This window comes from Salmo salar, chromosome 12 (assembly GCF_965601325.2).
Source record: "Salmo salar chromosome 12, fSalSal1, whole genome shotgun sequence".
NCBI lineage: Eukaryota > Metazoa > Chordata > Actinopteri > Salmoniformes > Salmonidae > Salmo > Salmo salar.
The window spans coordinates 22783182-22800000 of NC_138302.1; the positions used below are offsets into that span (position 1 = coordinate 22783182).

Sequence of the window (16819 nt, forward strand, 5' to 3'; positions counted from 1 at the left end):
TTAGTGACTGATGTAATAAATGTTTAGTAAATGTATTTGGTCCATATTGACGACTGTGAGGAGTTTAAAGGGGATTTAGTAACTGATGTAATAAATGTGTATTATGTGTATGTAGTACGTGTGTGTACTGTACTGTAGTATTTGTGAGTGTTTTATGATACACTCACACAATGATGTATATGTCTATGGTGTCAAAACCCTAAAAGAAAGAAGCCCTGTTTATACCTGCCGTTAACATACGACCTTCATTCTGATCTTGACCTGATCTTGTGTTTATACTTATAAGATCTGATCACAATCAGATCACAATGCTTCTTGTAATCGTGTGCACGATCTGAACACAGGCCACATGTTAGAACCAGGTATAAACAGGGCTAGAGAGTCACTGACCAAGATATGACCAAGATATTTTTTTCATATTCTTTTTTTATGTAATTTCATATCCAAAACATAAACACTTTTTTACATAAAACAAAACATTAAAATAATAAGACAAAGGCTTTCCCAAAATGAATAGAGAACGTAACAAAGCAAGTTGAAAATATTTCAAAAATGTCTGGTCCCTCATGCTACAGTATATAAAGCTGTATAGGATTTCTTCTTTCAGTTTAGGTTTTAGTTAATAGATATATGAGCGTATGGTTCTTGGTTTCTGTTGGATGATTGAGAGCATGAAGAAAGACAGTAAAAGAAGGAGAGAAAGAAGACAGGCAGTAGAAAATAAGATGGTTGAAGGAGAATAGGGATGAATACCTGGATTGGATTAAAATATTGAATCTCCTTTTTTTGCCCACACACACACACACACACACACACACACACACACACACACACACACACACACACACACACACACACACACACACACACACACACACACACACACACACACACACACACACACACACACACACACACACACACACACACACACACACACACGCACACACACACAGAGAGAAACTGTTTTCTATCTACCAAGACATAAACTGGTGTAGTGAGATTGTAGAGTAGGTCACAGAAATAGGCACATGTTCCTTAAGGTAAGTGTTACAACAACAACAACAGAGAGAGACAGAGAGACAGGCAGAGAGAGAGAGACAGAGAGTCAGGCAGAGAGAGAGAGAGAGACAGACAGGCAGAGAGAGAGAGAGAGAGACAGACAGGCAGAGAGAGAGACAGAGGGACCAAGAAAAGAAAAGAACAACAACAAAAATGAGAGAAAGAAAACAGAAAAAGAAATAGAATAGTGACACATTTGTACTTCCCATTCTCCAAGACAGGAAACAGAGATAAATATATCAGAACGGCGCGATTTACATTCCGTTTGAACTTTTCATTCCGTATGAACTTTTCATAGTCTAGTTGGCTGCAGGCAAGCAAAACAGGCTCGAAAACATGGCCAAGAACCTTGTTGACCGAGACAAAGGGAGGGGTGAAGGAAACAAAGAGAGAGAGAAAAAAGAAAAGGAAAGAGAACGAGAGGAAGAAAATAGAATAAAGAGAAAAAGAGAGAGAGACAGAGTGAGGGGAACAGGGAGAGAGAGAATGACAGAGTCAGAGAGAGAGAGTCAGAGATATAGAGAAGCAGAGAGAGACAAAAACAGACACAGAAAGAGAAAAATAGAAAGAGAGAGAATAAAATAATAAAAAGCTACTGGGGATCTCATCGGCTAGCTGCAGCCATATCTTCAAAACGCCACAGTCAGTAGCAAGTCAAGGAAATGACTGGTTTCCACTCCTTCGACACATATAGTAAATTGCTCTCAAAGTCTTTGAACTCTCGTGCTTTTTTCGGCATGTGTGTGTGCCACTTTAATGGCTCAGGGTTTGCGGTGACCGAGCTTTGAGGACAGTTTTGGAGCTTGAGCGTTCAAAAAGAGACTAGGTTTGCGTCCCAAATGGCACCCTATTCTCTAAAGTACACTACTTCTGACCAGGGCCCATAGGACTCTGTTCATAAGTAGTGTGCTATGAAGAGAATAGGGTGTCATTTGGGACAAGGATGGGGTTTCTGGAGCTAACCATGTCCTTATGTAGCTTTGACAGGCTATTGTAGTTGGCAGACTGGTTTTAGACAGTAAAGAAGAAGAATGTGGGAGTTTAGAGTCTGTGCTGTTTCTGACACTTCTTATTCACATTTACTTGGTGAACAATTTTTACATGATCAAAATTTGAAGCGTTTTGGGTAGGGGTAAATTTAATCTAAATTCAGTAAATTCAGGTGAATTGGAATGACCTATTTAACAAAACAAAACTCATCTTTAAAAGTAAATGAACCCTTTCAATTCTAAACTTTCTGAATTGAAATTAAATGTACCCCAACCCTTTGCCGTGTCGAGGGAACAGCACAATTCAATACAGCATCAACATTTCTGACTACAACAAGACTGGAGAAACAGCATGACAGCAACAGAGAAATCCATGATAAAAAAATACATACAAAACACATTACAAAAGCATCATATGAAACCCGCTCGACCACAACAACCTTCAAATAGCGTTCATCACAGCTACTGACCACGCCACTAAGGACAGAGGCTACGTCCCAAGTGACACCATATTCCCTATACAGTGCACTACTTTTGACCAGAACACTAGTCTTTTCCGACTGCATTCGTTTTTTCCGACTACTTGACCGATAACTTCTTTATTGAGGAAAAAAATAGTCACTATGACTGTGATATGTGGTTGTCCCACCTAGCTATCTTAAGATGAATGCACCAACTGTAAGTCACTCTGGATAAGAGCGTCTGCTAAATGACTAAAATGTCAACATTTTAATGGTCAAAAGTAGCACACTTAAAGGGAATAGGGTCTCCTTGCCTTTTCTCTTCATTTAGTCCACATGCCTTTCACAGCAAGTTGATCAACCCTGGTGGGGGTTGATAATACCAGATCGTTGGGGGGGTGTAGCAGGATGAAGGGAAATCTGACCGGTGGTAATGTCGTCTAAAACTGTATTCTGTCCGTGGTACCATCTCTACAGAATCAGCATTTCACTACCTTAGGTTAAGTCTCTGGGAAGGGTTGTAATGCTGCAGAGAGTTTCTCTTCTCTTCAGTGCAAGTTCTCCCAGGGGGCAGGTGGGGAGGGGTGCCTCATTCACTTCAGGAAGTGCTGAAGAGACTACAGAGCACACACACACCTATGTTTCTATCTCTACCTCTGCACCCCACCTCTACTCCTCCAAACCTTGACTCTGTGCCTTCCCCATACCTCCACAAACCCTGCTCTCCCAACCTCCTGATCCAGCAACAGGATTGCAACTCATTCAATGCAGTTCTTTTAAAAACATCAACATTTCAAAAATAAAAGCATCATTATTACAGCATATCATGTCAATGCAAGAAGGCACTTCCGTTTTCAGTCTGATTATAAGATAGACCCTTTGGCATGGCGATTGCACTTTAGGTTGAAATACTTGTTACATTTCTATCAACTTGAACTCCGCTGGATGAGCTAAAACACCCCCCCTTTCACTGCCCCACAATGGTAGAGTCCTCCCATCCACTTAGAGATAACGGGGCGTAGCGTTACCCTCTACAGGGGTAGTTCCTTCTGTTCCATTCCATAGCTCTGAATGTCATTGAGTGCATTGAGTCTCATTGAGAAATATTAAGAAATCCATTAAGACAACGGACTGAGTTTCTAGAAATACGATGGCTTCAAGGATGCCACATTATTATTCGATGGACAGTGCCCCTGTCCCTGCATGAGGGGGGCGTCATATTCTAAACCACCATTTTGTGGAAGGGGATGGGACGATCCACCATTTTGTGGCTGGGTCGGGGTGGAGGTGCGACAGGGGGCGATATCCGCTCCCTTGTGGGGTAGGGTGCCCCCGTTCCCCACACCGTTCTCCAGACAAGCCTTAAGGCCCTCCAGTTCCATTGGTCCCATCTCACCCCCTTCCAGCTCCATGTGAGCCCGTCTCCTCCGGAGGAAAAGAACCAGGACGGCCACCACCGCCACCCCCATGACCAGGGCGAGAGCAGCCAAGGCTGGGATGAGGGTGTAGGTGAGCTGGCTCTGATCATCCACCTGGGGCTCCAAGGACGAAGCTTGGGGACCTCCCTCGGTACGAGCCTCCATACAAGATCCACCCTCGGGAGGGCTACCTCCACCGCCTCCACCCCCATTCACCCTCTCTGCCAGGGGGCTGGCGCACACCGAGTAGGTACAGTTGGGCCGGAGCCCTCGGAGGGTGTATTCTGGGTACGAGGCGGGGACGCTGAGGGACATGGGGCGCCGGTCGGGCCCTGAGAGGTTCCGGTAGGTCAGCTTAATCCCGCGGATGTGCGGCCTCGTCTCGAGGAAACGGTGCAGGTCGAGGAGGATGGACGTGGAGGTCACCTGACGCGAACTGATGTCATTGGGATCAGAGGTTACAATGGGGGCGACCATGGATGCCAAAATCTCGGGGGCGGAGGTTTGGAGAGGGGGCTGGTTGTGGTTAGACGACTCCCTCACATTCTCGCAGTACAGGCCCATAGTTCCGCGGGGACAGAGACATCCAAGCTGTCCCAGAGGATCGAAGCGGCACGTACCCCCATTGAGGCAGATGTTTGGCGGGCAGATGTGGCCCTCATCCCCCTGGTCCCTGAAAGTGGAAGTCGGAGAAGCTGGAGGAGGGGGACGACTCTCAATGTCTGTCTCCGTTGAGGATGGTTCATCACTAGGGAATGGCGGAGGTGGTGGGATGGCATTGGTATGTGTGTTTCCAGGGGATGTAGTCGGAATGGGGGGTGCAGAAGTGCTCCCCTCCCCTAGGGCATTCGTCATGACAGTGGTCGTAGGTGGACAGCCAAAATCTTGATGGTCCAGCTCCGCCAGCACCTTCAAATCAAATCAAACTTTATTTGTATCTCATTTCATACAAGCCAGCAACTAAACGTCTTTCACAGGAAAAATAAATAAAATATATTTAGTATTAGAATTACAAAAAATTAAGACAATACCTTGCCAGCATTCACTGGTGGGAAGTGGCACCTTGTCTCCTCTGTGCGTCCCAGATCCACATTCTTCTCTTTCAGCCAGCCAGGGAACCAGGCCAGAGGACAGAGACAGTTGAAGGGATTCTCAGCCGCTGTGAGGTGCCCCAGCCTGGGGAAGAGCTGGAAGAAACCTTGGGGCAAGCCCTGGAGGTTCAGCCCACTGATATCCAGCTCCTGGAGACCCACCAGACTCTGGAAAAGAAGAAGAAAAAGAAGAATACTTTATTGTCCAATGTTCACAAATGATCCCAACCCCACTAAAAAACATACAAACACAGGCAGTTTGGATAGGTTGGACCAGAGGCTTGCCATAGTAAATCCCATGGAGCAGTTTCAGGGAATAAGCCATGTGTTATCGACCCATCAATTACAGGAATATTTGACACATTTTTAAGAAAATGTATTTACCTGGAAGTCCTCGTTCCGGAGCTCCCCAATGGGGTTGGCAGCCAGGCTGAGCCTGATCAGCCCCCGGGTGGCCTTCAGTGCTTCAGGCATCCCCTCCAGCTGGTTCTGGGACACATCAAGGTCATGGAGGTTCCCCAGGGAGGCCATCAGATCCGAGTCCAGGGTGGTGAGCCCCAACGCAGCCACTTTGAGTGACTCGAGGTGGGGGGTCTGGAGGTCTTGGGGACCCAGCGTCGGGAGAGAGTTGAAGCTGAGATCAAGGAGGAGAAGCCTGGGGAGACGGAGCTTTGGGAGACCGGTCAACTGGTTCCCCTGGAGCTTCAGTTCCAGAAGATCCTCCAGAACCTCGAAGGCCTCCGATTGGATGCTCTTGATGAGGTTGCCGTGGAGATACAGCCTCTCGAGTTGCACTAATCCGGAGAAGCTATCCTTGGAGATGTGGGTAATGTAGTTTGCGGACAAATCGAGATTCCTCAGCGAAGATAGCGTTTCAAAGACCCCATCCGGGACCTCCGTGAGTTTATTCTGGGACAGGTCCAGCATCTCCAGTTCCCCCAGGTCTAAAGAAGAAGAAGATTACTTTATATTCCAGTGCATATGGATTTACAATGGAATAACTTGTGTTCTACTTTATTCCAAACCCTAAAAAGACACACATACAGAGGTTGGAAAGGATCGAGCAGAGGGTAGCTGTTCAGGGGTCAAGTGCCTTGCTCAAGGGCACAACAGCAGGAAATGGCATCCAGGACACTGATCCAGCAACACTCAATTTGCCGGCCCACTCCTAAACAAATATTTTCCTGTCACACATGGGATTAGAACTGGAAACCTTCCAGTTGCTGGCCCACTTCTCTAACCTCGACGCTACCTACCTGTGAAGTCATCCTGGGCTAAAGTATTTATGCCGTTCTGGAAGACGTAGAGATGTTTCACAGAGGAAGGGAGGCCGCGGGGGACGACAGTGGAACGACGCTGGATGCAGAAGATGGAACCCTGGGCCTGACAAGAGCAATCCTCTGGACAGTCACTGGAGAGAACAGAGGAAGAGGAGGAGAGGAGGAGGAGGAGGGGGAGGAAGGGCGCCATGGTGGTGGAGTCCTTGTGTAATCTGAAACACAAAGAAAAAGAGAGAAATGTTATGGTTGAGACTTTTCTGGGAAGGAAAGTTGGTCATATTTTCAGAGTAACGAATCAGCAGCGGTCAAAAACCTGGACAAGATTAAATAATTTATTTCTGAGCATAATATCCACACGCCAAAGTCTATTGGCTGTTTAATGCGGTCAGAGTGAGATTATTCTTATTATTAAATTTCAGTATGCACGCACAAACACACAATCCACGCCATCAAAAAACTTCCCCTTCCCAATCAGGAAAGAAATCTCCCATTGTTGACTTCCCTCATGACATCAGAGAACACAACAAGTAAAGTCAAACACAGTAACAGACCCCATAACCTCTCTGACTGGGTCTCCCTCCCTATTCCCCTCAACCAGAGCATACAACCATGACCTCAGAGACTGCAACATCACTATGATGAAACCCTGCCCAGTCACACAGACTAACACACAGAGAGAGAGAGAGAGAGAGAGAGAGAGAGAGAGAGAGAGAGAGGAGAGAGAGAGAGAGAGAGAGAGAGAGAGAGAGAGAGAGAGACACACATAATGACATTTATGGAACTGGAACTTTTGTGAGTGTAATGTTTACTGTTCATTTTATATTGTTTATTTCACTTTTGTTTATTATCTATTTCACTTGCTTTGGCAATGTTAACATATGTTTCCCATGACAATAAAGCCCCTTAAATTGAATTGAAACTGCATTGAGAGGGAGAGACACCCTAAGCATCAGCTACAGTTACATACAGTATGGATGCAAAGGAAAGGAAATGCACAAGATAGAGAATAGGATGCCATTTGACATGAAGCCAGTATGTATATACAGTATACTGTATGAGTGAGTGTGTGTATTGACAATGTATGGACATATTAAAGCCTTCCCACATCCCTTCTAGACCTTTAGGAGGTATTTAGCATGTAATAATTATCTCTGAAATGTAGAGTTCTAGGATTAGCTGTGTGTGTGTGTTTTAATAATAAAGCAGGTTGAGCTGTGTAATCTATAATGTTCTGGGTGGGTGGTGAGATGCGAGTAAGTGACTAAAGCCTCTGATCTAGGATCAGCTTACTTTCCACAAGTCCTGACCATAACGATTAGGGGGAAATGGAAATCTGACCTAAGATCAGTGTCTAAGCAGCGACTCCATCCAACCCCGATTTTACAGTGATCTCACTCGTAGGCCTATACACAGTAAAACCTCATGGGGCCCTTAGGCCTAGGGCTGTCCAGTGAGATGCCTGAGGGGAAAAGGAGGGTGCATGAAATGGGTTTGGGGTGGTTCAATTTAAAACCAGTGTGTAGTGTGTGTCTGTGTGCGCGCGAGTGTGTGTGTGTGTGTGTGTGTGTGTGTGTGTGTGTGTGTGTGTGTGTGTGTGTGTGGTGTGTGTGTGTGTGTGTGTGTGTGTGTGTGTGCCAGAAGCTAGTAGTTAGCTGTAGCACCAGCTCAACGGGACGATATATTCTGTGATTCATCTCAGTGGAGAAGATAAACCGTGTAGTCACTGACCTCTACCTCTTCTACACCTTCTCATGACCTCTACTACACCTTCTCATGACCTCTACCTCTTCTACACCTTCTCATGACCTCTATCTCTACAACATCTTCTACACCTTCTCGTGACCTCTACCTCTACTACACCTTCTCATGACCTCTACTACACCTTCTACACCTTCTCGTGACCTCTACCTCTACTACACACCTTCTCGTGACCTCTACCTCTACTACACCTTCTCATGACCTCTAACTCTACTACACCTTCTCATGACCTCTACCTCTTCTACACCTTCTCATGACCTCTACCTCTTCTACAGCTTCTCATGACCTCTACCTCTTCTACAGCTTCTCATGACCTCTAACTCTACTACAGTTTCTCATGACCTCTACCTCTACTACACCTTCTCATGACCTCTACTACACCTTCTCATGACCTCTACCTCTTCCACACCTTCTCATAACCTCTACTACACCTTCTTGTGATCTCTACTACACCTTCTCATGACCTTTACTACACCTTCTACACCTTCTCGTGACCTCTACTACACCTTCTCGTGACCTCTACCTTTAGTACACCTTCTCGTGACCTCTACCTCTACTACACCTTCTCGTGACCTCTACCTCTACTACACCTTCTCGTGACCTCTACCTCTACTACACCTTCTCGTGACCTCTACCTCTACTACACCTTCTTGTGACCTCTACCTCTACTACACCTTCTCGTGACCTCTACCTCTACTACACCTTCTCGTGCCCCCCCCACCCCCTCTACCCCTCCCTCTCTACCCACCCTCTCCTCTCGTGACCTCTACCTCTACTACACCTTCTCGTGATCTCTACCTCTACTACACCTTCTTGTGACCTCTACCTCTACTACACCTTCTCGTGACCTCTACCTCTTCTACACCTTCTCGTGACCTCTACCTCTACTACACCTTCTCGTGACCTCTACTATACCTTCTCATGACCTCTACCTCTACTACACCTTCTCATAACCTCTACTACACCTTCTTGTAACCTCTACCTCGACTACACCTTCTCATGACCTCTACCGCTACTACACCTTCTCGTGACCTCTACCTCTTCTACACCTTCTCGTGACCTCTACCTCTACTACACCTTCTCGTGACCTCTACTATACCGTCTCATGACCTCTACCTCTACTACACCTTCTCATAACCTCTACTACACCTTCTTGTAACCTCTACCTCGACTACACCTTCTCATGATCTCTACCGCTACTACACCTTCTCGTGACCTCTACCTCTACTACACCTTCTCGTGACCTCTACCTCTACTACACCTTCTTGTGACCTCTACCTCTACTACACCTTCTCGTGACCTCTAATACACCTTCTCGTGACCTCTACTACACCTTCTCATGACCTCTACCGCTACTACACCTTCTCGTGACCTCTACCTCTACTACACCTTCTCGTGACCTCTACCTCTACTACACCTTCTTGTGACCTCTACCTCTACTACACCTTCTCGTGACCTCTAATACACCTTCTCGTGACCTCTACTACACCTTCTCATGACCTTTACCTCTACTACACCTTCTCATGACCTCTACTACACCTTTTCGTGATCTCTACTACACCTTTTCGTGACCTCTACTACACCTTTTCGTGACCTCTACTACACCTTTTCGTGACCTCTACTACACCTTCTCATGACCTCTACTACACCTTCTCATGACCTCTACTACACCTTCTCATGACCTCTTCTACATCTTCTCATGACCTCTTCTACACCTTCTCATGACCTCTACTACACCTTCTCATGACCTCTACTACACCTTCTCATAACCTCTTCTACACCTTCCCATGACCTCTACTACACCTTCTCGTGACCTCTCCTCCCTCTTTCTTTTTTCTATGTCTCTGTCTGTTTCTTTCTCACACTATCAATCACATACCCATATATTTATTCTCTTTCGTCTTCTTCTCACATGCTTTTAGTTTGGTATTATAGCAGGGTAAGGTTGAAACTCATAGGCCTATCAGTTCCAGGGAAAAGGTCAATTTCCTGAAGAAAAAGGTTTAATAAGAAGTGAATTTCAAGGTAGCGTATCTCAGTGAGACGTGCCATCAGTCGGGTCAGGGAACACTTTGAGAGTAATTGGCGAGGCAAAAGTCCCCCTTATCTCAACTGGGAGAGACTAAAGGTTTTACAGCAAACAACAAGGCTACCTACAGTGCATATCTCTGTTCAGCAAAGATAAGACTGATAAATGAAAGGTTGTTGATATTTCAGATGCAGGCGTGGAATCAATTTTCCTTGGTTGTGTTTCAGCTGTACAGGGACCTTGAGTTACTTTATAGTAGCCTACTGTCAGCAAGAATGCACTACAAGTACTTTACACGCGCACACACACACACACACACACACACACACACACACACACACACACACACACACACACACACACACACACACACACACACACACACACACACACAAGCATGACCATACATTCAAAATATTGCTCTCTCTCTCTCTCTGTCTCCTTCACTCCCTCTGTTCCTCCCACTCTCCCTGCCTTGGTCTTTCTCAGTGAACCCTGCACTACTCTCTTCCTGTTTCTCCCTCCCTCCTTCTCTGCATCCCTCACTCCTGCCCTCTGCATGGCTCCTGAGGTTGGAAGTTGGATAGAAACCCGAGACGTTTCATTAAAGTGAAGTAGTGAAGGGGCCAACCTCCGGCCTCCTGCCCTCCTTTACCTCCCTCCTCATCCCCCCTTTTCCTCATAACAGGAGAGATCAGGGCCTGATCCGGCAGGCGCGGCTGGAACTTGCAATAACCCCCCCAAAATCCATCTTGATCAAGAAGAGAGGGAGAGAGAGAGAGGGTGTAAAGAGAGAGTAAGAGAAAAAAAGGAAGGTGTTGTTTTTTGTTTATTCTCTCTTTTGTTTACTTCACTTGCTTTCAATGTAAACATGTGTTTCCCATGCCAATAAAGCCCATTTGAACTGACTTAATAGAGAGAGCAAGGTCTTTAAGGGACAACAAAGGTGAAGGGGGAGATTAGAGGGAGGGATGGCTGAGGGGTAACAGAGTTAGGATTTGCATATTAGTCTTTCCTCTATACACCTGCCTCTGCCATATCCCTCCCGGCACAACGCCTCTCCCCCCATGTGACCTACTTTTTGTGTGTATGTACTGACATGTACAGTATGTGTAACTGATAGATGCGCACACATGCGCACGCACACACACACACACACACACACATTTAAAACATTAACACGTAGTGTGTGTGTGTGTGTAAATTGTAAAGTGTTTTGTCTGTAATGTAATTTTTTGTTTTACAGCAGACCCCAGTAAGACTAGTTATCGCCATTGGCGCCGGCTAATGGGGATTGTAATAAAATCTAAATCTCTCTCTCAACCTGATACAACAAGCCTTGTGAGTTACTTCTTAGTAATAGTTACTTCTTAGTAGTAGTTACTTCTTAGTTACTTCATAGTACTAGTTACTTCTCAATAACCAACTCTAGGCTCTTCCTGCTTTCTCAATCAGTCAATCAGTCAGCTGTTCATTGTAACGTTTGTTGTTGTTGTTAAAGTCAAAACTAAATTAGAGCTATGCCATTCATTAGGGCTGCTTTGAGTCGGTAGGTTGTTGTTGCCATGGAAACCAAAACCAGATGTCACTCACAATGTTGTCAGGCGCATACCTGAGGGTTAATGGTAAAGAGGGCACGACAGGTAAGGTGTGACATCACATAACACACACACACACACACGTAACACAAAGCTTGCCATGTCACTCTGTCAAGTCAGTCACAAGGAAATTACCTTCCCCTAACATTCACTGTAGCTAATCTAGCTATTATCATACCCATTATACTCACTAAACCCTGTAGTGTAGAACACACACACACACACACCTGACATTACTCTTCTAGAATGAAATCATTATTTTATGATATGGTATTCAGACAAGGCACAGTGCACCTTTGTTTAAAAGCTTTTTCTGGGACCGAAAGGCACACTGAGCCTGCATCCAAAATGGCACCCTATTCCTTATGTAGTGCACTACACTTGACAAGAGCCTTATGGACCTTGGTCAAAAGTAGTCCAAAATAGTGCACTAAATAGGGAATAGGGTGGTATTTAGGACACAACCACGGGCCTACGAGGAATCCGGAGCTCTGTATTTATCCAGCTGATAGAACTGGAACTGCAGTAGGTAGGTAAGCTGCTCTGGGTCATTCTTTAAAGGGGAACAGCCTCATAGCAGGTTGAACTTGGCAGGTAGCCAAATGACTGACAGATTGAAGAGAGAAAGAGAGAGAGAAGAAAAAGAAAGCGAGAGGCTTAATAAAGACGGAAAGAGGAGAAAGCAAGAGGGAGATTATGAAGAAAGAGAGAGAGAGAAATTAGAACAAGAGCGAGAGAGAGAGAGAGAGAGAGAGAGAGAGAGGGAGAGAACGAAAGAGAGGAGTGTATGAAAGGAAATGGCTAATCACAGTTTATGTTTCTCACTCATCAAGTTCTACAGGACGTTGGGCCCCTCATTTGACAGTTCTGCCTTTTATTAATAGTTAAGGTGAGGACAATGTTAACGATACCTGGCAGATGCAGCAGTGCACATGTATTCTACACAAGACAGGAAGTCTACAATTTAACAATACAAATAACTATTTTACAAAGAATACCATCTGTATCATCAGACCTAAATTGGCTGGGTCAAAATGCTCAATTAAATACTATATGTGTTGCTCAGATATCTCTCCTCTCACTCGTTGTACATCAGGATATTGTGTCTGAACCACCCTTTATGCCAGGAGTTTTTCCTCGTCAGGTCACATGGCCAGGGAATACTCTGGGTCCTAGTTATGACAGACAGACTCCAAATCACATCCATCTGTAGCCCTACGTCTGAAATGAGGTTTGATATTACTTCTGAGGAAAAGGATATAGCTAGAAAAGGATTTGGCTTCAATTGCTAAGCCTCAGAATCAGAGTCCAAATGAAAGTGGGGGCGGACGGAGGGATGGAGAGCTGAAAGGACGGAGGGATGGAGGGATGAAAGGACGGAGGGATGGAGGGAGAGAATTAAAGTCTTACAACTCTATCTTCTCATCTCATGTCACATATTGTCCCACTCCTTTCTTTCTTTCATTCTCTCCATTTGTTTGATTTCCTGTTTCAATGGGATTACTTCTGAACCACAAAGCCCTGGACAATGGTTTGCCAGTAAACACATTGGTTTCATAGACAGAGACTAACTGAAGACTGGCAGTTGTTACCACATTGAGAAGTTGTACTATACATTATGAAGTGATGAAAAACTAAACCTGTGTTGAAATGGCATTACTTTAGTGGGATTTCTTCCTATTTTATGCACTATGGAATGTTTTCATCTTGGAATCACACACACACACACACACACACACACACACACACACACACACACACACACACACACACACACACACACACACACACACACACACACACACACACACACACACACACACACACACACACACACACACAGAGAGAGAGAGAGAGAGAGAGAGAGACAGAGAGAGAGAGAGAGAGAGAGATACAAAAATACCAATTGTCTGGTATATACAGACTAAAACACAATTCCATTCATACAAACCCCCAGTGTGTAAACAAAGCAAACTATACTCAGACCACATTTTTTATTTTTTACCATTATTTACCTAAGCAAGTCAGTTAAAACAAATTCTTATTTTCAATGACGCCCTAGGAACAGTGGGTTAACTGCCTTGTTCAGAACGACAGATTTTAACCTTGGCAGCTCAGGGATTCGATCTCGCGACCTTTCAGTTACTAGTCCAACGCTCTAACCACTAGGCTACCTGCCACCCCTATACATGACAAAGGCCAGACAGACAATATGCGCAGCCCCTTCTCTTTATCCCTCTCTTCTAGTTGGTAAATAATCAAAGTCAGGACCTGTATGTATGGCCAGATGGGCTCTGCTAGCCTGGGTTAAACTGAATGCTGTAGAACTACAGCGATCACTACTCAGTCCTGTTTAACCAGGCTCGAGGTCTGCTGCTACAGTACATAGAATGTGTTCAGCGATCCACAAAATCATTATACTTCTGAAAGAGGTGGCCCTTATTTTCAGATTTACCATCCAGACTTCTTTGTCCCTCATTTCTTTCCTTTCCCTCCTATCTTTTTCCAAAATCACAAGGGAGTACCAGCACATACCAAATATGACCAATTGGCATAAAAGGGCCGGCTTAACTCCTGAACTGACTTGTTTTTAGGTGAGGGAGGGATGGAGGGAGGGATGGAGGGAGGGAGGTAAAGGATGGTAATAAATAACATGTCTGAAGGTGTGTTGATGGAGGGATTTCTGTTCTTTCATGGCCTCAAAAAGGGGGGGATGACAGTGATTTAAGACTGGTTAATACTTGGTCTATCTGTAGACAATTCGAATGCGACAAGTGTCGCTGGTCAAAACAACATTTAATTTATACTCCGGTGGACTGTCTGTAGACCTTTGCTGCGACTGTTTCCGTTGTCGTGGTTACCTGACTGAGCCTGTGCACAAGTTCTTAAATTCTCCGGTAGAATGCCCTGCTTTTACTTCGTCATACTCACAACCGTAAGCTATTTTCTGTAACTAAAGTTAAGATGTTGTCAGCTATGATATGGTCATTATTTGAACCGGTTACCCAGCAAGCTAACAAGCTAACAAGCTACAAACAATCCAAGATATTGTTTAAAAAGTTGCTTTTAGTTGCCTGGCTTGCTAGATGGACATATACATTTTGGACCACCAGGCTGCTGATGTCACGCAGCCTGTCGTTTTTGTGTTTCTACTTTTCTGTAACGACAACAACAAGTTTGATGTCGGACGACAATAGAACGTTCATGATGTCACTGCGACAACTGTAGATAGACGGGTAAACCAACCTTTATCCTGTGACCAATTTTCCCTTAAAGCTTCAGGCAGTAAAAACTGTTCAACAAATCAGAACTGGTTACCAGGACTTCAACTCTACAACTTGACATGAAGAATAGCAATGCCGTTGGCAACGGAACCCACAATTAGATACTGTGTAAGAGCATGTCGAGAAGGAATTGCTTGACAGTAACATTTCATGTTGAGGGCCTGAGCAGCTATGATAAGTTTAGTGCTACAGTAGGTTCTTGACCCCGCTATTCATGCAGGCACACATGGCAGCACACACACACACACACTAATATCCCTAATCCCCTCTATACAAAAACATTTTGCAGCAAAAATGGTAAAGTCCAGAGTCCAGACCACTCTCGACCCTTGCTATGCGTTCCACAAATTCTCCATCCAATCCATCTACACATTCCACACACTCCAAACACAACTTACGACCATAACAACATCCTCACATCGACACACTTCACTGGAAACCTAACCCACCAAAACAAGCCTTGTAAGTCGCACTGAGACACACTCCCAAGAGCCTGTTTCCTGGGGTAGAGTTTCAGTCCTTCTACTAAACTGTTGCTGTTCGGGGTCTATAGGGGAAGAAAGGGGGAAGAAAGAGGGAAGAAGGAAAGATAGCGAGGGACACAATGGATGAGACGCACCGCCTTACACGGGTTACACCTGAGTTACACCTGGATCGGGTTGCTGTGTCTCTCAACTGGGGACGGAGGGAGGGAGGGAGGGAGGGAGGGAGGGAGGGAGGGAGGGAGGGAGGGAGGGAGGGGAGAAATCTGATCTTGCGAAAGCAGAGTTTGTAAAATGGTGGTTTGACTCTGGAACCTAATGGCTGTGGCTGAAAGTAGACGCTGTAACCACGGTTTTGTCTATTTCATGGGTGAAACTTTGGGTGAATTAGTTTAAAAAATATATAAATATATATGTGTTTATTGTCATATAGACCAGATAGGTGCAGTGAAATGTTATATTTTTTAAACACTACTGCTTTAACGCATCGCTATACAGAGTGCATTTTGGAAACTTCTTATGAAGGAAACAATGAGTAAACAGGAAGGAGAGAAATATCAGAGATCTCCACTTGAAAAACTGGAACTTCCTCCTGTGGTTTGCAATATGTGTTTGCTGGCTGCTGTGTGTGTTGCACAGTGTTTAGGTTGGTGGTGTGCTGGGTCCTAACCAGTACCTCTCTGACTGCATGTCACTAGTAATGCTGTTCATAGTGAAGTATGTCTATGTAAACAGTGTTTAGGTTGGTGGTGTGCTGGGTCCTAACCAGTACCTCTCTGACTGCATGTCACTAGTAATGCTGTTCATAGTGAAGTATGTCTATGTAAACAGTGTTTAGGTTGGTGGTGTGCTGGGTCCTAACCAGTACCTCTCTGACTGCATGTCACTAGTAATGCTGTTCATAGTGAAGTATGTCTATGTAAACACAAATCATTAAGAGTGTACGCGCACGCACGCACGCACACACACACACACACACACACACACACACACACACACACATTCCCTCTCTCCGACACACACACACTCTCATGAACACACAGGCTCTCTCAAACACACACACATACACGCTTTCACTCTGACACATACACAAACTCTTCTTTGTTTGAAGATAAGCATCGACATACAGCTGCCAGCACCTTCTCTATGTCACCTGCATTAATAACAGCTGCCAGCACCTTCTCTATGTCACCTGCATTAATAACAGCTGCCAGCACCTTCTCTATGTCACCTGCATTAATAACAGCTGACAGCACCTTCTCTATGTCACCTGCATTAATAACAGCTGCCAGCACCTTCTCTATGTCACTTGCATTAATAACAGCTGCCAGCACCTTCTCTATGTCACTTGCATTAATAACAGCTGA

The 16819-nt window shown here is 45.0% G+C and overlaps 1 protein-coding gene across 1 annotated transcript in view; it reads right to left on the minus strand.

Annotated features, from left to right (window-relative positions):
* Positions 1–823: 823 nt before the first annotated feature.
* The window catches only part of LOC106564454 (vasorin), a 35495-nt gene continuing 19499 nt past the window's right edge, over positions 824–16819 (minus strand). Inside the window, exons 2-5 of the mRNA XM_014130558.3 lie at positions 6278–6513; positions 5406–5965; positions 4962–5189; positions 824–4839 (exon numbers count right to left, since the gene is read on the minus strand). Coding sequence (XP_013986033.2) covers positions 3652–4839; positions 4962–5189; positions 5406–5965; positions 6278–6491 — 2190 coding nt within the window. The 5' untranslated portion in view covers positions 6492–6513 and the 3' untranslated portion in view covers positions 824–3651. The remainder of the gene's footprint in view (positions 4840–4961; positions 5190–5405; positions 5966–6277; positions 6514–16819) is intronic.